Source organism: Hyaena hyaena, unplaced genomic scaffold (assembly GCF_003009895.1).
Source record: "Hyaena hyaena isolate Hyena2069 unplaced genomic scaffold, ASM300989v1 scaffold_1009, whole genome shotgun sequence".
Classification (NCBI taxonomy): domain Eukaryota; kingdom Metazoa; phylum Chordata; class Mammalia; order Carnivora; family Hyaenidae; genus Hyaena; species Hyaena hyaena.
Genome location: NW_024081645.1, coordinates 474,271 through 497,702, shown reverse-complemented (window position 1 = coordinate 497,702; position 23,432 = coordinate 474,271). Strand labels below are relative to the sequence as shown.

General features: G+C 39.0%; 1 protein-coding gene across 3 annotated transcripts in view; it reads right to left on the bottom strand.

Annotated features, from left to right (window-relative positions):
• Positions 1 to 23,432, bottom strand: part of SATB2 (SATB homeobox 2) — a 191,616-nt gene that overhangs the window by 103,392 nt on the left and 64,792 nt on the right. For all 3 annotated transcript variants that reach the window (XM_039221780.1, XM_039221779.1, XM_039221781.1), the window contains 2 exons: positions 8,005 to 8,131; positions 6,731 to 6,854 (listed from right to left, as the gene is read on the bottom strand). In XM_039221780.1, the coding sequence (XP_039077711.1) occupies positions 6,731 to 6,854; positions 8,005 to 8,131 (251 nt within the window). The remainder of the gene's footprint in view (positions 1 to 6,730; positions 6,855 to 8,004; positions 8,132 to 23,432) is intronic.

The following is a 23,432-nucleotide window of genomic DNA, read 5'->3' as shown; positions in this document are numbered from 1 at the left end:
CTGTCAGTAGGAGTGCCCTGTGTTAGCAAGAGGAGCGCCCGAGTGGGGAGAGAAGCTTCATCTCATAGCACCCCTTTCCACGTCTGCACGCCGGAGAGAGCATGATGCAGGCAATGAATAATCTATGCATTCTTGCTCATTTTCAGCTTTTTTATTCTGCTCTGCAGTATGCTAAATTACATATTAAACATGAGATTATAATGATACTTCAATCAAGTACAGTAAAGCGAAAAAACTGATTTGGAGGAATTACTTTGTCATGAAAAATTCAGTTAATGTTATTTGGCAGCCTTTTGCTCTCCCTTTCTATCCCCGTTTCTGAGCTATACTATCAGAACTGAAAACTTTGCCATTCTAGTTAAAGGAAACACTTCCCCTGGGATTTGGAGTAGGACAGGACTACCTCTGAGAGGTCCTCCCCTGGGGTGCTGCTGAGTGGTGTGCTTCTCTGCTAGTGGCCCTCTCATAGGCGAAAGAGGGATATTGCTACCTCAGGGGGCTGGAAGGATTCAGAGAGATGATTCATGTAAAAGGTCTGGCACAAGAGACAGAGTCAGAGAGTGTCGGCTCTCTCCCCTCCATGCAATAATTTCATACATTCACGACAATCACCCAGTGAGGGATTCTTTTCAAGCTGTCACTTGTAAGCCTCTGTCAACAAGAGTCATGAGTTTGGGCCTCGAACTAAAACAAACTCACATGAAAATAACTTAAAGGGACCGGTGGCAACTGGTTAACATAAGACAGGATGCATTCCCCACTACATACAAGAATTTAAGAGTAAATGAAATGGACAGTTGGCAACTAGTTAAGACAATACAGGTTCACACAGTTGATCAACCACCTGAATGAAGATGAACACATAGTCGGTTTGTGTTTTCTACCAATGCAACTAGCTTCTTGAGTTCACGGTCCTATTACTTTAGCATATTGTAGAGTCATGTTAGTCCTTTAATGATCTCCAAAAGAGCAACGCTTGCTCAGGATGATAGAAATAATTATCCTACAGTCTATAACTTAAAAAGACTATAAACACTGTATCACCATCATATTGGAAATCTAGTAACATTTTCACAGTTCAATAACTTATGCCAGTCATTTTGTTCCTCAAATATTTGGCAATAAAACCTCAGGTTAAGGGTGCGGGACAGAGTTGTTTTATTGTTCTTGTTGTTGTTTGTTTTTTAAGGGAAGCATTTAATTATTTATTTTAATGTTTGTTTATTTTTGAGAGAGGGAGAGAGAGAGAGAGACAGAGACAGAGTGTGAGAGGGGGAGGGGCAGAAAGAGAGAGAGACACAGAATCCAAAGCATGCTCTAGGCTTGAGCTGTCCGCACAGAGCCCGACGTGAGGCTCAAACTCACTGTGAGATCATGACCTGAGTTGAAGTCAGATACATAACTAACTGAGACACCCAGGTGTCCCCAAGAGCTGCTTTAAAGATATCTGTAAGCTAAACAAAATAAGCCAGATAAAAAGACAAGTATTCTAGGATTCTACTTTTATGAGGCATCTAGATTAAGTAATTTCATATAGCCAGAAAACAGAATACAGGTTATCTAGGGTTAGGATTGGGGAGAGGGGAATGGGGAGTTATTATATAATGGTTATAGACTTTCTTTTTGGGGTGATGAAAAGTTTCGGGAAAAGACAGATGTGAGGGTTGCACAACATTGTGAATGTGATTAATGCCACTGAATTATAAACTTAAATATGGTTAGAATGATAAACTTCGTGTTATGTACTTTTACCACAAAAATAATTTTTAAAAAATATCTAGAGATATTTTTTAACAACCACAAAGAACATGTGGGTGTTAAAGGGGTTGCAAGAAAACACTGGAAGGTGTATGCCTTTGCAAATTATTTGTTCTTTCATTGCAATTTTAAGTTAACAAGACTGTCTCCTCAGTCTTTCCATTTGATCATCGTAATAACCTATGAGGTAGACAAGGAAGGTTCTGGTAGCTCTACTTATTTTAATGGATCAACATCCAGAGGACCTCAGATTTTGTCTTGTAACTCTTCCTTGAGTAAAAGCAAGTAAGCCACAGAAAGATGTGTTCATAATGTCTCCAAACTGGAACAGTTAGTTAAAGAAGACTATTTAATAAGAGACCTAGGACTAAGGTATGTAAGTTAGGATGGTTGGGACACACTATATGACTGAAGGGAGAGGCTGGACCTGGCAACTCAGGGGGACATCAGAGGAAAAGGATGAGGCTGTCAGCACCTAAACACATTTGGAAAGGTGAAATCAAAAATAAATACACAGACACACACACACTCACACACAACCTATACTTTCCAAGCATCTGGCCAGACAGAAAATAACTAAATCATGACTTCCCTCCCTTTAAATATATATGCCTCAGCCCGTAATTGTTGCCCTTTTATGGATTTTCCCACTTTTCTCCTGCCTTCAGAGGCTGCTCTTTTGAACTGCAGAACACTGAGATGTTCAAGAAAATGGATACTGGCCATTGAACATCATTCCTTTATACAATCACTACATCTGAGTGAGGAAATATCTAATATGGGTTGGCCTGAGGATAATGAACAATTATTTCAAAAACAGCCATTTTTTCACTCATGAGCTAGATCTGTTTCACATAGTCCACTAAGCTACTTCTCCCTTTGAAGTAGGTAGTACTAGATACTGCACTCTCTTCATCCTAGGTTGAAAGCTCTATTCCTCTCTCATCTTGCCCACTGCATCCCCAGCCCACTGCAAAATGCCTGGCTCCTACCTGGGACTCCAGTTACGTTGGTGGACTACATCGTCGAATTATGTTTCACCTTCTCAGAACGGAAATGCATTCTTTTTCACATTACATAGGTTGAACCTTAAACAATGCATGCACCTGTTCTATGAGAACCACGGACAAACTAGGTGAGGTTATTTCCACACTGAAAGGCAACTGAGCTATGCAATTTAAGGGAATCATATGGACTGTTTAAAGGTAATAGCTGTAGGATTGATGCTGGGGGCCATAATACATGTCCATGCTCACTGAGGACTACCTCCAATAAGATTTTTCATAATCACACAGCATACTAGAAGCCTAAATCAAATCTCCCCCAAATTTAAGTAATAAAATTGAGACCTGTTTGATTGAAAATGTACTGGGTATCAACCACCAAATTACTGTATTCAATGTTTCTAGTTCAAAACATTTTAGAGCCGCCAAGAACACCATAAAAATAATAAGACTTTGCAGTTTATAGCACTTTCTAAAACATTTTTATATTTAATTCATTAAACATATTACAGCAGTGGTTCTCAACCAGGAATGATTTACTTCCCTCATAGGACATTTGGCAATGTCCAGAGACATTCTGGTTGTCACAACTAGGGGGGGGACGTAGGGGGGAGATGGTGGCATGTTACTGGCATCTAGTGGGTGGAGGCCAGGGATGCTGCTAGACATCCTACAATACACAGGACAGCTTCCCCCCCCCACCTCCCGCCCACCACAAAGAATTGCTCACCCCAAAGATAAATAGGGCCAAGTTGAAAACTTCTGCATCAGAATAACAACTACTTGCAAGGCATATATTGTGCTGAATGCTGAGGAAGTGTAGATGAACAAGAGATGGCTTCTGCTAGTGGGGCAGTCCATCAAGTGATGAGAACTGGCAGGTAGCACTAACAATAGGCTGTGATAAGCACTGTGACAGCAGCGTATACAAAAGTCCACCAAAAGCAGAAGTGACTGCTTCAACCAGGAGGTCAGGGTACTTCACCAGCAATGACTTTCCAGCTGGAATTTGAGAGGTGACTTCCTCAAGTACAAGAGAGCACTACATGCTAGTCAGAAGAAATCATAACTGCAAAATCAAGCAAGGATCAAACTGAAGGACACCAATGTCACCAGCATTGTGTACAAGGCTACCAAAGCCGGAGATTAGCATGGTTTACTTCCCTCTAAGGGCAGTCTCACATGGACAGAAGGAAAAGTACCGTTAAAGTGATTTTTCTGGCATCAAAAACAAATATCAAAAACACAGGTATATGGAGTAGAATATAAATTTTGCATAGTTTTTTTAATAACACAAGAAGTTGTTTTGTTAGACTTGTAATACTATGGGTTGCTCCCACCCTCAGGAATATTTTGGTGACCTGTGAGCAATGGCAAATGTTCTAAAATAATTAATCCCATGTGTCTGGAGCACAAAGAGGATGCAGGTAAAAGGGGGAAGGTGGTGGGTCTGGTGAGAGGTCAGGCTGGACGGTGTCATCTGAACAATTCTTCTAGGCTATGTTATGCAGTCTACCTCTTTCAGACAGGGCAGAGGCAGTCACTGGGGGCTTACAGAGGAGGAAACAGCAAACTCCCAGTGTTGAAAAAGCAGAAATGGCACAAAGGAGGAAGATTTCAGATATGAAGGCAGTAGTATCCACAGGATCAAACATTAGAGTGATAGAGAAGAAACTTTTTAGGCTGGGCAGCCAGCAGGACGGTTGGGGGACAAATAATTTGGGGGAGGGAAAAGGTTCTCATGGTAGGGGTAAAGGTGATCTCATTCAAACCTCAAGACAATCCTGCAAATTATGTGAAATATGTATAGATACAATCATGCCCAGTTTACAGATGAATTCAGTGAGGCTCTCCAGATAGGTGGGTTTGCCCAGGATCACACATCCAGCAAAAATAAATGAATGGAGATGGCAGCTAGGACTCTCAGCTCCCAATCTAGGTTCTTTTCACTCATGCTGTCTTTCTAGCCACATTGCACAGCGATAACTAAACTTGATAATCTTGATATATCAGTGGTGACCAAATTCCCATTGGCTGTAAGAGCCCTAGATAGAATTCTGAATTGGTGATATTAAGTTAGGAGCTTGTCTACTTCCAAGTAAAGCCCATTTTGACTTCCATGTAAATCCAAGAGACAATTAACTATGACTGTGAAATTCAGGACAAATGGATTCTTTTTCCTAAACTCTTCTTTATCCAATCCCTGTATAAGATCAGAATAATTTAAAATTCTTATTTTTGTAACTTCATAAGCAATTACACTGGGGTAAATCAAAATCCTAGCAGTAAGTGTTAGCACCTACATACATACCTGTAGGTAGGTACTGAAGTGGCCTGTGTGAAAGCTATAAACACAAGATTAAGTACATAACTGATGATCAAGAAATACCAGTGTTCCTTTCTATCTAGCTACCTACTACTCAGGTACATACCTTCTTGAGTATTTGGGGGAAAAAATATTAATGGCATGCTTCATCTCAGAGGATTTAAATTCTAAAACATGCTCACAACACATATGAAAAATATTCAGACAATATCATGTCTCAATAATAATCGCTGATACTGGGGGTCCCTGGGTGGCTCAGTCAGTTAAGCATCCAACTCTTTGATTTTGGCTCGGGTCATGATCTCTCAGTCTGTGGGATCAGTCCCCATGTCAGGCTCCCCGATGAGAGCACACAGCCAGCTTGGGATCTTTTCTCTCCCTCTCTCCCTGTCCTTCCCCACACTTACTCTCTCTCACTCAAAATAAATAAACCTAAAAAAATTTTTCTAAATAATAGCTAATACTGTTTATGGAGCATCCTTGTATGCCAGAGACCAAGCCAAGAATTTTTGTGATTTATCTCATTTACTTCTCATTATATGACTTAGAACTATTACTATCCTGGTTTTATTTATAAAGAAAGAAGCTTATGAAAGTGAGGTCATAGAAGCCTGTAAACCAGGACATGAATCCAGATCTAACTGATTCCAGAATTCATGCTCTTAACCACCAGGCTTCCTGCTTCCCCCCAAAGACTCTATTATCCTAGAACACAGCTCAGGGCACATCAAGTTTCTACCGTTCTTGTCACCTTCCCTTGAACTTGACAGACATGTAATTAGTCCATTGTCTTAAATCAAGTGTAGCAACTCACACAGGAAATGGATTTCCATTCATAGCTTTAAACAATGTCAACCTGAGTTCATTTCACAGAGGTCCTAAGCCACTGACCAGAGTCACCAAAATATTACCTCATCGTTAGAAAAAGTGGGTGGGTCCCTTGCCCATGAACACAAATGGAAAAGGCAGGCCTTTCCCACTCTGTTCCTTCCTTTGATCTTGTCTGTCTCTTATTTTTGTGGCTTTTGCTTCTGAACAGTTCACTAAAAATGGAGAACCGCTTTTTCTCATGATCCATTTTCACATGGCAAATCCACAGCAGAAACCATACAATTGTATAAGATGTAAGGATCATTTTTCTTTGCTAGTCAGGGGAAATGTTCAACAATGAAACAAAAATAAATTACGATGGGTTTGACACAGTTGACTCACTCTATTGACTAAATCAAGGAATGTCTAGAGCCTGAGTCTTAGGAGGGGAGTTCTGGATTAGCATCTCAACTTGCCACTTACGCTACTGAGTTAGCTTAGGAAGGTAAAGTGCTTTTCTGAGTCTTGGTTCCTTGATCTATAAAATGGAGATACCTACCAATACCTACCTACCTCCTGTGATATCCATGAGAAGTTAAAGATTGTGAATGTGAAATGTTTTCATATATGCCCATTACATCAAAGCTCTCAGGAAGTGATAACTCTACTCCATAACAGAAAAGCACCACAACCTCCATATTTTTTCCACCTAGAGTGTAGAGTAACTATAATAAAAGACAGTGGACAGCTGTCTGAGCAGGAGGGGCCCTCTTGCGAGAAAGTCCACCAGGGGCTTTCTTCGTTTCCCAGAACCCCGCCTGGATATACTGACCTGGGAGAGAGGGCATTCTTTGGCTAATGTGCTCTGGTTCATCTCTTTGAGCAGTTCCTTTAAGGCATTGCGGACTGTGGCATGGTTCCACTGCTCCGCAGGCAAGTCTTCCAACTTCGAACAACTGGGAAACAGAGTGAGAATGAACAACACGCAAACCTCAACAAAGTGTCCTGGATACAGAATGTGGCAGTTGCTCCTGGGTCCTGTGCCAGCAGTAGGAAAGGTGCTAATGATCAGGGTCTAGTGTGGGCCCAAAATGAGGGAAGGAGAGCAAAACAGCTTCTCTAGGACTTGAACAGAGCCTGACTCGGTCTAAGAAACATAGTCACTTCAGATATGAAGAACTGCTAATGTTTTAAAATATGGTTTTTCCAATTTGTTAATGAGAATGGCATGGCAATGTAATTACAAACTTCCATGATACAAGTTCAGTTATGGGACCTCCCTAACCTTAAATGTAGATAAATGTTCCATTAAATTCGAAGCATGAAGGCCTACTCTTCACTCTCATTGAACAATTCAGAGATGTTGCTTTCCTAACCAAAAAATAACTTTTAAGATAGGACACTAAAGCATCCCCAGGCAAAGATGGGGATGTTGAGTCCCTATTAAAGTACAGATTCTCCAAAGTGAGCACATTCAAAACCCTTACACTAAAGGACAACGTTTCTTAAACCATATCATTTATAGGCACTTTACAATACGAGATTCTGCAGAGAACCTTTAGCCTCTTTAGAGGCATAACTTGTTCTGGATGCTGTATCTGAAAAAAAATCATTTCCAGAACCTCTGTAGGCCTCAGAGTGTGCTTGTCTGAGGCAGCCAACAGAAAGGGAAAAAAAAGAGGCCCAGTGTCAGCACCTTCCTGGTAAGCCTGCTATACAAGCACAGAACTCAGCCCTCAAAACACAAACCCTAAAACAGTAGAAGTGTTTATTCTTCAAATTGTATGTGCTACGTATTTAAACAGAGAACCCATTAAATTAGGGGCTGTGGAAAGTTCCCCTTTAAGGGCCACAGATTTTTAATGATTTATCAAGCTTCCCCTAGGTTACCACTTCACTGCTTCTGAAAACAAAACATAAAACAGTTGGAATGTGGACTATAAAGATGCCTGGCGAAGTGTCCCTCCTTCCCTCCTCTCTCTCCTTTTTTTCATTTCATCCAATGTCTAGAAATCAACAAAGACAGGATGTGCTAATCTCTGCAGCAACTCTGAGTGACAGAGAGGCTCCACGGGTAAGGAAGGGCAGATGTTCAAAGACACCCACCTTTGTAATTGGATTTTCAACGTCACAACATGATAGACATCTTGCAGCATGTCGGCCACTGTTGCGTCGGGGGCATCTGTCACATAGCTGAGGGGGAGAGGGTTCCACCTCCCCAGCTTGATTATTCCTGCAAAGAGAAGAAAAACATAATAAACACATTTCTGCTATTTATTAAACCTTCTCATTGTTTGTTCAACGTTAACAAGGTCATTCAATAGTCAACATTCAAGGCCCACTCAGAGATATTTTACAACCCAGTGCAATAACCTATTTCTTCCTGGACGACGACTCAGTTAACTATACAGGAAGATGAGAATGAAAGGATTGAGGTTTAATCATGGACAATCAGTTCTTTTATGTTTTCCTGTTTCTTAAATTACTTAGAAAACCATACGGATACTTCCTTCCCCCAAAGTCTTGTTTCACATTCTAACTTAAGACTGATGCTAAATATACCGGACTGCTGATTTCATAGACCAAAAAAAAAAAAAAGAAAGAAAAAAAAAGCAAGCCTTAAGTAAATATAAGATTTGGTTTTGAATTGTACAAAATTCCTGTGTGTGGGCTCAGCACACACACAGTCACATCCTGACTGTGGTGTGATCCCCAGTGCAAACAGCATTTGGAGCTGATGAAGCAGTTAGAGTTCACTTCCAGATTTGTGTTTCACCAGGCAGAGGGGTTATTTTCCAATAGCACAATGACTGACCACAGATCAGAAATAGCAAAGATGCCTTCAGCTTCCTTTTTTATTTTAAATTTTATTCCTCTGCTCTTTTTAGAGTGACAATGGTACCATTTCCCTATGGTTTCCCAGCTATGTATGGTAAACATGCATGACAAAGGAGAGGGAATAAAAATCCTGGTCAAACTTACACTATATAGAGCAGTGACTTTAGGAATATCCCTGTGACAAGAGATTCTTCTGATAGCTTCACCAACATGTGGTGAAAATGCTAACTTAGTCATAAGATGGACCCATCTTATCTGGTCCATATATCTGTGTCCATAGGGCATATATAACACTGATGAAGAAAAAGAAAGAAAACTCCATTTCACAAATACAGAGTGACAAAAATTTTATTCGTATGTTTGAAAAACCCAGTGGTTCCCAAGATGTCAGAAACTGTCATACATACATTTCACTAAAACAGCTGTTTTAGTGAAAGAAAAGAAAGAAATTTTTGACAATACAGGTGGGTCCTACTACAGTGTCCTTTCAAAATATTTTTTATCAGAGACAGAGAACACCTGTATACCCAAGTGAACTTTTAAAAGCTTTGCAAAATAATGCTTTATAGCTATGGCAGAAAATTCCAATAATAGGAAATGAACTTTCTGGTCAGGGCACGTCCTGTCCAAGACGAAATCAATGAATGCGCAATGCTTGACATAATGCTTGAAAACAGGGAATAAACAGAACAAAAATATTAAAATGATGCACTGTTTCAGTATTAAGATTTAACAATCTGGTGCTGAATATGCTGCAGTATAAATAGTGCCTGGACTCAGATCCAATAAAGTAACACAGCTCTCATTCATAGTACCGTATGTCTCCAGTTCTGGCTCCTTAAGTCACATTTCACTTGCCAAGAAAAGCTGTTTTCTTGTGGGGATAGTTTTCCTAACATTCTCTCTCATGACAATGAAAAGTGCACAGCAACGCAGCATAAAGCAGTCATGAAATGAACATCCAGGGCCCACTGGACAAGCACCCATGAGAGGCTGGGTCTGCTTCCTGGCTTCCCTTACTCCTTCTGACATTTGAAAATACTAAAAAAGATAACATGCAACGTGTCTAACATACTTCCTTTTTTAAAAATCACTACATAATTTTAAATTCCTTTCCAAAAAATCACTACCATGATAGCCCATGAGTTGAGTATAAATTGACCATCATCTAAAGACACAATATTTTATCATAAGCACCTGGAGGGGAGAAAAATGAAGTCAGCAATTGCACCCTATGATAGACATGGCAAGTGGAAGAAGCCAATTTTGTGGACAAAGGTAACATGAAGCAAATGACTCTGGCAGTTGTCATGGTGCAGTGCACGACTCTAGGGGAGGTTCACCCATTCCTTTTCTTTGTTGAGTACTACTCCATGGTAATAATATGCCACAAGCAGTCAGACACAACAGAATATCTCTGTATGATTCAATTTATATAAAATACAAGAAGAGGCAAGACTACAGGACTAACCTATGGGATTGAAGTCAGAAAGCAGTTACCTCTGGACAGCAGGGGCAACTGGCTGGAAAGAAATATAAGGGGATTTTCTTGTTTGCGCTGGTGGTTGCATGAGTATAAATATTGTCAAATTCATCAAATGGAACACTTAATATGCGTACATTTTACTGTATGTAAATTGTACCTCAATACAAAAAAATGGTATTAGGGGAGGGATCTCTTCAGGATATGATAGACAAATCATTCCAATGGAAATTAGGTAATCTAATCTCCATTTAGGTAAATTCTATCCCCCAACCTTGATGAGCCGGAAGGAGACTTGTCTGGGCTGGAATGAGACACACACAGGTGTCTTCACAACACTTAATCCCTCCACAGAGAGCAGCTGCTACAGGTTGGCTTCTACATCTTGCAAGAGAGCTGTTGACACATGCTACATTCAGGCAATGGGAAGTGGCACGTGCTTTTTCCTTTTCACTCCATTATTAACTAACCTGCATGGTCACAGAAATCATGTTTTTTGCACTACTACCTACCAGGGTCGACAGGTGCAAGATCTGCTAGGATAGCCGTGTTGAGAAGGCTGCGCTCCTTGGCATTACTGTTTTTAGTAAGCCTTTCCTCCAGACAGGCACTTTGTCTAATGTATTAACCCTCTTTGGAAATATATTCCTTAGATACAGTCTTCCTTCCCCAACATAAAATAGATAAAAGTATTACTTGGGCTAGAAGTCAAATGTTAATTGAGGAAATCAAACTGGTAAGCAGTATAACAGTGACTAAGAATGCAGGCTTCCAAGTGAAATTGCCTCGGTTCACACCCTGGCTCCTCCACTCATTATGTAACCTCAGAAAGTTACTTAATTTCTCCATACCTCAAACCTCACTCTATAAAATAGAACAATAAAAGTACTGACCACTCTGGAATACTGTGCAGATTAAATGAAAAGCCCTTCCTTAGTACAGAACCTGGATATAATTAATCTCAACAATTAGCTGTTTACAGTAATTATTTAGACATTTTCAATGCTTCTTTAAAAAAAGATAAAGTCAACTTATTTTTACAAACATTGAGTCAAAGTTTTTTTTTTTATGATTTCATTATCTTTTAACTTTTAATTGCATGATAGGCCTGTAAAAAATCCTAATTATTTTTTATTGTTATTTATTTATTTTTAGAGAGACAGAGTGTGAGCAGGGTAGGGGAAGAGAAAAGGAGAGAGAGAATCCCAAGCAGGCTCTGCACTGGCAGCACTGGGCCTGACAAGAGGTCAAACTCACAACACATGAGATCATGATCTGAGCCCATATCGAGAGTCGGACACTTAATCAACTGAGCTACCCAGGCGCCCCAAAGGCCCTCAATATTTTAAATAAAAAAGGAAGACTACAGTGATTTATGTCAGTCCCTCTTTTCGCACCTGCCCTCCCCACTCATTTCTTCCACCCTTGCTCCTCAGTGCCTCCTTTCCTTCCACCCATAAGCAGGTTTAGATCTCCCCTACTTTAAAAGTAACAAAAACATTACAACAATCTCTTTCCCTTCAGTCTCTCATTTTTTACGTCACCAGATATATTGAAAGTGCACCTCCAATTTTCCGTCGGACCTTCATCCCTAGATATCTACTTTTGAAACTCTTTCCAAGGGAAATGGAAGTTCAGAAGGGTTGCATTACCATGAGTGATACTGCCAGGCAATAACTAAAACCAGATTCACTTCAAATACCATGCTCTCACTCTTCTTAGTATCCTGCAAGTCACAATGGTTCAGGTGTGAGGCACAGGAAAGACCGGAAAACAGCCTGGTTCCAACTTCGGAAGGCCCCGAACGCCTGACTCGGTAACCCACTATGTAGGTCAGCGGTCAGGAGCAAGTCCTGGAGTCAGTGCAGGCTCCTCTGCATGGCAGCTACGAGACTTGGGGGAGTTTGCATAGTCTCTCCAAGTCTGTTGGCATTGTCTGTAAACTGGGGATAAAGCGCTGCCTGCCCTTGAGGGGTGCTACAAGGCTTTAAATGGGAATGAGAATTCAGCAGTGCCGATTGACTCACAATGAAGAATTAGTAAACATTAGGGGAAAACAGATCCTTGGGAGTTTTTTAGTGTGTATGTCACACCACCAAAGCAAAGTGACAGGAAGATTAACCTATAGTGAATGCAGGTGGATTAAAAGAAGGCACCATTCTAAGGAGGGAAAAAGAGCTGAAAAGTTCAGACAGGTGTGTCTAAGTATAACCACTAGCAGCCTCTTCCTTGCTCCTTCCATGAGGATACAGACCCCATCGACTGTTCCAGTGCAGCAAAGGAGCACAAAGAAGAAAGAACAGGCCATGTGCCGGCTAGGGAGACCTGACTTCCTGTGTTGGAGAAAAACAGCGTAACTGTAAGTATACGAATAGAATCTTCACACCTCACGCTTTATGATTAGGCTTTACAACCCCTATCTAAAAAGTGAGCACTAATGATTAAATTAGATAGTGCTATATGCATGCGTATGTGTGTGCACACACGCGCACGCACACACACGCACACCTCAACCCCAGCCATGCATACAGTAAATGTTCAATAAATGACAGTTCCCATTTTTCTCCCGAATAAATTTCACACTCACAGTCTGAAGTACAGATCCCCAACATTCACTTCTAGAAATCGTACACATACTTCAAATCCTCCCTGAAAATATTTCCAACCTCTGCATAGCATTGCAGTCAATATTCCTGGTCAATCTGTGTATCTTACAAAGAACCTACTTTATGACAACACCCTTTTATGTTACTTCACAACTTATGAAGTATTTTTTTTCAAAGCATTCGTTCATTTTCATGAGGACAGCAAGGGGTTAGTATTATAACTGGAAGTGAACTGAAGAGTGACTTTTCAATCACATCAGTGGAGACAGCCAGGACTAGGTGTGGGCTTCATCTGACAAGTTTTCTATAGCTACTGGACTAAAAACCTTTCTTCTCAGCTCTGCTCATGTGCCAATGTTCAAACATACTATGGGCCTCTGGAGAGCCTGGTTAACGGCTTGTCCACAGTCACACATCAGACAGGGCCTTGATATTTAATGTTAAACAACAAAATATGTAAAACCAATGAGTGAACAGGTGACAAGCTCAGAAGACCGAAAAGCCAGCTATACTTGAGACTTCTCTGGAAGAAAACGATCTCCCACAACAGTGCCATTTCAGACATAGGTATTATTTCCCAAATCCGTCTTTCCTATTTCCAAGGAATTTATCATCTGCAAACATTTACAAAATGCCTGGTGTTTAGGACTATTAAAGATGCAGTTTCAAGGTCTTTGAGTCACAAATTACAGGACTTTATTTGGGGTTTTAAATTCATAAAAATGTTAACGTGATTGAATCGAGCACAATATACATAAAATTGTTTCTACCCAGACAAATCTGTTCGCTAAAGTGCACAGGACCTATTTACTTTCTGCACAATGCCTTTAGACCAAAGAACAAAATGCAATTGCAGGTAAATTTCCCATTACTAACATAATATTAGGTTGGGAATGGAGGCAATTTTTGTCTAAAATTAAAAAGATACAGTAATAGAAACCAGTTTTTCACTCTCTCGGTGCAGTATTCTGCCAGAGTCAAAGAGTGACCTATCACAAAAAGAAATCGCAAGAATGCTGTTTGTGTTCCTGTTTGTTATTTTTACTAGTTTGTAACCTATCTCACAGAAACCACATATTCTTCTCAGTGGATAAATAATCTATATCCTTGGTATTATTTACCTCTAACTATATGAAAGGAAGAATGGTGATTAATACACAGTACAGTTCATCAATATTTGATTCAAGTTTTCAAAACATCAATCACTTCTAAGGATAAAACAAAATGTGATGATAATACAATATAATCAATCAAATAGCAGAAAATTTGTATGAGGCACAAATCACCCATTCATTCAACAAATTCTTCTTCTGTTTCTCCAGCACAATTCACTATGATGTAAAGACAGCCCTTATACACACTATCCCTGTAATTACAGAGCTCACAACTGAGTAGAAAAGCTTATTACCACTATATATATACAACTAAGTGAAACCACTCTTAAACCAGAGATTACAGCTTTTACCCCTTGTGCCTCAAAAATGAGAAATAATTACTTCATGAGGGCCTGCAACAGATTGCCTGGAAAGAACATGAGAATAACTCTCATGGTTTGCCACGGCATATAGATCGGTGCTGAAAAAACAGGTATACAATGGGGGTACTGTAGAATTAAAGCCCACAAATCAATCTGTGAGACAGATAAACGAAGCCAGCAAGATACCAGCAGTATTCTTATAATACAGCTCAGTGAATAATTTTTCTTTTATTCTAGGTGCATTTTAACATTTAAAGCAAAGTGAAAACTCAGCCTGGAAAAAAACGAGACATTAGCTTTAATATCTAAAAGCTGGGGTTTATATACCTCATAACTCCCTGCAAAAGATCTCAGCAAAGGAGCATCAATAAAAACCCCAACCTCTGAGCTAAGCCTTGGGGCTTCTGGTTCACAGTATTATTTCCTCAATACACTAACTGCTGATGGAGCCCCTTGTAAAACCGGGAGAACTCATGACGTTGATTGCATCAGTTTATCCTCCTCAGTGGCTGTGTCCCTGTGGTACAGCGTATAATTTTCTGTTGTTCAGCCATGCTTTGTTAAAGAAATTAAAAACTGTCTGTGCCATATAATAAGAACATAGAATTATTTATCCATAAATCAGTTCACATGAAATCACTACCCAGCAGTATATAATAACTCAGCCTGGGTTTCTAACCTGGGCCTGACTGTGGTATATCATCAAATTGTAACAGCATAAAGGCATAAATTGTAGTTATTATTGCTAAACCTGTGGTGGGCATGACTTCTCAATGAGGAAAGAGAAAAAAGGCAAAACAAAGATGGTTTCTGAAGTATACGTGTCTTCTTTTGTACTGCATGGCTTCGCTACACCCCAATAAAATTTACTGGAACTCTTCTACACCTGCTTGGATTTTAAAGACTATCTGTATTTCAAATGTTTTACATTGGGGTAAAGATAAATGGAAAATGAAATAACATTCCTCTGGCATTTTACATTATTCAGGTGCCATTGTAACTTACACGAATTAATGAAACCTCAAAACATACTTGTCTGGGAACCTGCAATACACTTAATCCTGTGTTTATAATAATACAAAAGAAATCAACAGACAAAAATAAATAATTCAATGATTCAGAATAAATGTTGAAGCCATATTGTTATACAAATTTATCTAAAAATCAATAGACACACACATGCACACATGCACACATACTGAAAGCTCTACCTGCAACAATTCAGGCATTATTGACAAGCACAAAGGTGGATTTTTCATTCTTTAAGCACTTAAATTTTTATTTTTTTTTAAAAAAGTTTATTTATCTGTTTTGAGATAGAGGGAGAGAGAGAGCGTGCGAGCAGGGGGAGGGACAGAGAGAGGGAAAGGGAGAGAGAATCCCAAGCAGGCTCCACACTGTGAGCCCAGAGCCCTTTATGGGGCCCAAATCCACAAACCCATCAGATCATGACCTGAGCCAAAATCAAGAGTTGGACACCTGAACCACCCAGGTGCCCCTAACTTTTATTCTTAAATCATACCTGTATCTTTCAGGAGACAGTATTATCAAGAACATTATTAGCATTAAAATCTGAAATATTGGGTGCCTGGTTGGCTCAGTGGGTAGAATATGAGACTTTTGATCTCAGGGTCATGAGTTCAAGCCTCATGTCGGAGGTAGAATTTACTTTAAAAAATAAAATCCTGAAATATGAATTCAGCACACTTTCTGAATAAACTATAGTGATATATAGCTGTCTACCAATCTTTCCTGGAGCTGATCACCTCCTTCTGCTACAGAAACATTCTACTTAAAAAATATATACAGTACCATTTGGTGCCTTGTAATTCTATACATGGTTTTTACATTTTGCAGCATAAAGATTTTGTCTCATGTAATAGATGCTGCTTCACATTTGGGAAACGTTATGTTATAACATTTTATTAGATTATTTAATATAAGCACTAAGTAACTAGACTAAATTAATAAAGACCCTATTAAAAAAAAAAACAGAAAGAGAGAGAGAACAAAATCATTCCACAAATTAAATAAAACTTTCTGAAGTTGGTATTTTAAAAACCTTTATTTAATTTTCAAAATTCCAATTCTTCTGAAAAACAGCCAAAATATTGGTCAGGATATGAAAAAAATATGGTTGGCATTTAGTTATTTGTTTCATAAGAGTGCCATTCAAAACTATTACATGGGGGAAAGAGGAAAAATGAGAAAGAACAGTGTTAGGAGAAATTATTTGGGATCAGTTCTAAGATTCTGACACTGGTTAAAAATTATTTCATCTGGTATATATTTTCTTATTAGTGTTCTCAGTTTAATCACTATCTAAGAGTTTCAAATTAAAGGATTAATTTTGGCAGGTGACACAATCTTCTCTTTTTTTCTCTCCTTTCTATTCAGGAATACATTTGCATAAAGAAATTTCCCTCTAGCACTTGTCCCCCTAAAATATCTTCAATAATCGAAGGCACAAGGGAAAACGTATATGGTGTTAAGCATAGTTTGCTACATTCTAGCAGATGCTATTCATAACTTATGTTTAGCCAGTGTTTCTGCATCCTCTGGGGTAAGAAGTATCCACTACAGATCTAAAAATACAGTTGCTGCACATATTTCCCATACTAATTAATTACATGTACTCTTTTCAGATGGGAGCTCCAATGTTGCAGTAAGTTTTCCTGATGACCTAGCTTCCCATCACTGGACTTAAGACCCTTGGAAACCCTATCAACTGCAAACTCCCAATTATATATTCCAGAATTGTCCCTCAGGCATATTCTGTTTCCTATAATTTAAGGTTACATAATATCTGATCTTAAGTGCAATATTATGGTGGCAGGTTGATTATCAAAGAAAATGTTGCCATATAATATGCAGAAAAAAGTATACTCCTTTATGTTGTACATTTTTATTCATGTGCCAACTAATCTGATTTCACAGTAATTTGTTAAGAAACTGTAGGACATCGAAGCAAATATGGCTATAACTATTACAAAATGGCAACTGCTTTTGGTTTGAAGGCTTTTTCTTTCGGTTTGGTTCCTTTAAGAACATTTTAATAATTTTTACTTTCTATAAATCTTCATACAGACTCTACCACTACTACATCTTATTTTTTTTAATGTTTTATGTATTTTTGAGAGAGACAGAGAGCACAAGCTGGGGAGGGGCAGAGAGAGGAGGAGACACAGAATGTGAAGCAGGCTCTAGGCTCTGAGCTGTCAGCACAGAGCCCAGTGCAGGGCTCAAATCCATGAACCGTGAGATCATGACCTAAGTTGAAGTCAGATGCCCCACTGACTGAGCCACCCAGCTTCCCCAACATCTTATTTTTATTAATGTTTATTTTTGAGAGAGATAAAGAGATAGAGAGACAGAGCGTGAGCAGGGGAGAAGCAGAGAGAGAGAGAGACAGAATCCAAAGCAGGCCTCAAGTTCTAAGCTATGAGCACAGAACCTGATGCAGGGCTTGAACCCACGAAATGTGAGATCATGACCTGAGCCGAAGTCAGATGCTTAACTGACTGAGCCACCTAGGCACCCCTACCATTATATCTTATAATGTACCCAGTTTACAGGTTTCAGAGATGTCACCTTCAAAGAAGTTCTGAAAATTCCCTGACATCCATTTATGTAGGAAATGTCCTATTTAAAGACAACAAACCACACTTTTAAACATGGCACTACGACCTTAATGGTTACAATACAGAAGCCAAGGATCCAATACAAAGGTGCTTGCTCATTAGGCACATGCTTTTTTAATGTTTATTTATTATTTATTTTGAGAGAGAGAGAGCACAAGCGCATTAGCAGGGGAAGGACACAGAGTTGGGGAGAGAGAATCTCAAGAGGGCTCACTGTTTTTGGCACAGAGTGAACACAGGCCTAGATCTCACTTACCATGAGACGAGGACCTGAGCTGAAATCAAAAGTCAGACCCTTAACTGACTGAGCCACCCAAGTGCCCCTAGGCAAATGTTTTTGAATCAAATCAAAGGTAGATTTGTAGTCACAACATACCTGGTGAAGAATAATGACAATGGCCTGTCTGAGCCCCCAAAATATTCAGCCATGTTAGAAAAGTGCCAAATCAATCAATGGGCAACTGAATGGTGGTAGAGACCTAGCAATCATTCCTAAAGAGATGCCTAGTTATCCCATGATAAGCCGGCGAAACAGCTGGAGATGACCTGGAGGGTAGGTGAAGGTCAGAAATCAATTATTTTTTCCCCCAGGACTTTGCAGTTTCGGGATCACTGTGCTGTTGAGAGAGGCCTAATAAAGTGAATGGGTTCTAAATTCATCCCTAGAGCAGCTGCGGGCCCCGCCCTGACTTCTAGAACATAAAGCTCCAAGGACAGATTCTGGGAGATGCTGAGGATGAACCAAGTTTGAGAAGCACTGCCCAAGATGTCCAGTAAAAAAAGGAGGACCTGAATGTGAAAACTCCAATTCACTGATTTTCAAGAGAAGGGCACACAGACCACAAAATTCCCAGGTTCCTTTTTTCCAATTTATCAGCAAAGATTCTCATACTTGTCAATTGAAGAGAAAGGAGAAAGTTATGACATGTGAGAAGAAAAAAAATGAGGTCAGGACTGCATTGTAACTGTTTCTTTTTAAATTTGCAGGATTTGGCATAGGCTGAAAAGGTAAAAGCAGAAGAAAATGATTCCCCATCTATACATAAACTCCAGAACCTCTTTACCTTACTTGGACTATATACCACCAGAAAACACATGCCATGTCATTAACTGTTTTATACAACTCTAGCTACAGCCCCATAAGGTATGACAGTCATATAACAAGAAAGCCACTTTCTTTGGAAGAGCAGTAGACTGAGATCAAGATATGTAAGGATGGTCTTAGATCTGGGGTGTCAGCTGCAGCTCTGCACCTGTAGGCAACCCATTTAACTCCTCTAGGCCCCTATTTTCTCTTCCATAAAATGGGGATTTAAAAGCAAAAACAAGCAAAAAAACCCACCACCACCGATAATAAAAATTCCTCTTGCCTGAATCACAAAGTGGTAATTATAATAAAACATAAGTTAAACACTGAAAATACAAAGCATTATATAAACATATGCTAGTATTCATGAACTGTAAGTTAATATAAAAGAGGAAAGCATTGCATTTTTTTTTAGAATGCTTTTAAGGGAAAGTTTTCTTGAGCAAAAACATGAATCTTCTAAAATGTCACTGGCTAACATGGCAAGTCATCTGACATAATCAAAAGAATCTGGGGGATGTCACTTAATCTCTCTGAAGCCTCCATTTTACCATCTTCAGGAGAGGCTGCAGTATGAGAGGTGTCAGGAGTAGCATCTCGCCACCCGCATCTACTGTACAGCATCCCAGAGATGGATGGATGAAGACGAAGGGTGGGTAGGAAGGTAGGTAGAAAGGAAGGCAGACAGACAGGGGCAGGAAGGAAGAAGGAAAGGAGGGTGGGCCCCTCTGCCACGATCCATGCGCAGCACTAGCTTACTGTGCAGACCCACCCGATGAGCCCTACCAGGACTCTGTCCTCACCATCCTGCTAACCCTCACCACGCAGAAAACTGAGCTCGTACACTTTTAGCACCTTGGGTATCCAGGCAGACCAGCACAAGAGATATTCTAGACAGCTGCTGAAGACACAAAGAAAGGCCTGAGGTGGTAAAACAATCCTCAAATCAAACTTTCTCATGGAATCCATGCCCCTCCACCCCCCAGAGACTTATTGATCTCCCCCTTGTAGCTCTGACATTCTAAATCAAAACACTGCTTGAATACTTTGGGGCCCAGTAATGGTGGCTTTGATTACTGTCATTTTAAACATGCATTAAGCCTTCAAAACTGTGAAAATAAACTCAACATTGAATTGGTGGGTTGATTTTTCTTTCATTAAAATTCTACTTTTCTATTAAAAAAATGGCAAGCACCCAGCTTTTTGTTTCTCAGGGAGGGCTCATTTTTAAACTTTCAAAGTATAGTAAACAACTTCTAAATTCAGGATAATTGAAGGTCTGCCAGTTGGTGAACAAAACAACAATGGCTTTCATATCAACCAAAAAAGGGAACATGGCTCAATCAGGATTTTTTTCTAACTGAATATCATTTTGCCAACTGTACTTCTTACTAAAATAACAAAAGCTGCTGCCTACAGACTACTAATGGACTACTACTTGAATAAATATAATTATGCTCATTACTTCTTTACATTGAAATAATTAGCTAACAGTGACTTTTTATGTTCATGAAAGACAATAATATAATTGCTAGCACAAGATACTTTCGGATCAATTTTGTCCTTCCATTGCACCAAAGAAAAGAAACAAATTGTTTACATGCCTCCACAAAGAAGTAATTTCCTTGTTAAAGATATATTTGTACACATCCTTCTTGATTTACAATGGGGTTATGTCCCGACAAGTGTATCGTAAGTTGAAAATATCCTAAGTTGAAAATGCACTTAACTACCAAACATTAGAGCTTAGCCTCGCCTACGGTAAATGTACTCAGAACCGCTTACATTGGCCTACGGTTGGGCAAATCATCTAACATAAAGCTTATTTTATAGGAATGTTAAAGATCTAATGTAATTTACTGAATCGTGTGCTGAGAGTAAAAAACAGAATGGCAGTGTGGGTATGCAATAGTTGTAAATGTGTCAGTTACTTGCCCTCATGACCTTGGGTCTGGCTGGGAGCTGCAGCTTGCTGTCATCTTTAGTTGTTCAATAGTGTATTATTATATTGACTTTATAATGATCCATTAAAAAAAAAACCTGGTTTTTTATTTTATGTTTATCATGGTATTGCTATGTTATTATACTAGAAGAAAATAATTACCCAAGTTATCCAGTTAAATTATCAACCAAGTTATCACATTAAATTTAATTTATACCAGAAGCAAATAATAAGTTATTAGCTTTTAAGTCCTGATATAACACGTTTCAGTATGCTTCACAGTAAGTTAAACTTATGTAAAATGCTCAGAGACGTTTATTTATCAACTTGTGGTTCTTATACACTTGGAAACATCTCAAAAAGAGCCATAATCAGGGACTATTTCATTTATCTGAATGCCCTAGCCTTGTGACTGACACTAAGTAGAAGCTCAAAAAGAAAAAAAAGAAAAAAAAACAATGCTTGCATAATATTATCGAAACATGATTATGATCTAAGAACTATGAATCCAACAATGATTGCAAATTTCCTCCCCAGCCACATCTATGTCACATATAGTTTAAGCACTTAATCTGTTATTTGTCAAGTAAAGTAAAGAAATTAGAAGGAAGAGCTTTGTAATTCTCGTCCCTGCTGCTGAATTACTTGATGACACAAAATACTGGACTGGGGTGATGCATGTAATAATGCTTATAAGAAACCAGAATAAGACTCCTAAAAACAAATCTTTTGTTCATCCATAAAGCAGTCCATGTGAAGCAAACTGACGTAAACAACTTATTATGGTACTGTATTTGGGGCACAGCTCCTTTCTCTGTCTTACTCATGATGATGTAGTCTATGACAACTGTTTAATATGTTTCTTGACCCTCTACTAGCAAAAAATAATATGAGTTACGAAACGACTTCACATGAGATACCCATGTTAAATACCTAGCAATTTTCAATATGGGCTTGATTTAGACAACTGACAAGCATGATCCTGTTTTCTATAATGTTTTTTTTTGCACCCAAACCTGGAGATAAAGCCCCAATTTTGTCTCCTTGAGTTTCCAGCTCCTGCTTTGTTCATACAAACCTTTAATTCTTTTCCCACAAAACACAGTCATTAGTATTGAAATATTTTTTCAAGATCTGCTCTAATAGAGTCATAGGAGATGCTTGAGATTTCCATATTTGCTGTCTCTATTATCTTTTTGGAAGACAATTACCGTTTCACCCCAGGGCATTCAAAATAACTGTTGCAATAATCCAAAAATTCAATTGCCCAAAGTGGGTATCCTTATACAAATACTCATTCTGGACAATTTAAGGTACTTGCTTTTGCAAGTATAAGACCTCCAGATGTGTTTTACAAAAAGCGACAATAACATTTTGCATCTGGAAGGCAGAGGAAAATGACCTTTCAAAGTCACCACAGCACAAAGTAAAGTCACAGTCCCACCCGTCTCAGGAAAGCCCAAAGTCCTCTGGGAGAAGAAGCCAAGTGACAGTGCAGAAAATCAAATGCCCAGGCTAGTTTGCCTCATCTACATAGACATACTGCCCACGTGTAACCTGACCCATAGCTGTGAGTAAAAATATCACCTCTATTGTTAACTTACTCCCAGCAAATACATTTCTGCTTTAATGGAAAAGAAGATCTGGGTTCACACTAATCAGACCCACGGAAGGCCGTATTAGCAATTTGGCAGGTGCCTGAGGGCCATACCTAATCTGCATAAAATGAAGCAGATTGCAACCGCCCTCATCTTTTTTATTTTTAAACTGGTTTTTGAAGCCGAGCATACATAAAATCTCAGAGGGAGAGACGAGGAGATGGTAGTGCATACATTTTCCTTCATGCCTTGATTTTCATTCTTTTTGTACAAATCATCTTCCTGAATGGCTGTTTACTGAAACCAAGATAAGAAAATAAAAGGTGCTAAGAAATGGAGTAGGCAGAGATCACAAATGCTAAAAAAAAAAAAAAAGTCTTGTAGTAGATCTTCACAATCCTCTATAGTATCATTTAAATCAGTTTGAATTTGAATTCAATGTTCTTATATTGTGTAAAGACATGCTAATGGAAATAAGCTCTGGATTTGGGAAATGGGCTGTAGCTAACAGAAATTCCAAGACTAATAATTATTTGTGAACCTGTCTAATGGAGAAAAACATTATATTAAGTATTACCATTATCATCTCAACACTGGTTTCTGCTGCTCATAGAATAATTTAAAGTGACAGTGCTCTTTACATCCTAGGAATTTATAATCAAAGTCATTATGTTCAAGACTGGATGAATCTGAAAAACAACTCAGCGATAATGAATGATGAGTAACGCAAGCCACGCAAAATCTGGAAAAAGAGGAATAAATGCACAAACGTAAGTGTATCAGACAATTTTTAAAAATGAAGTTAATGTAGGCATGGAAGTCCCCAAAGAAAGCCGTGATGGAAGAATTTGGTTTCTGTTGC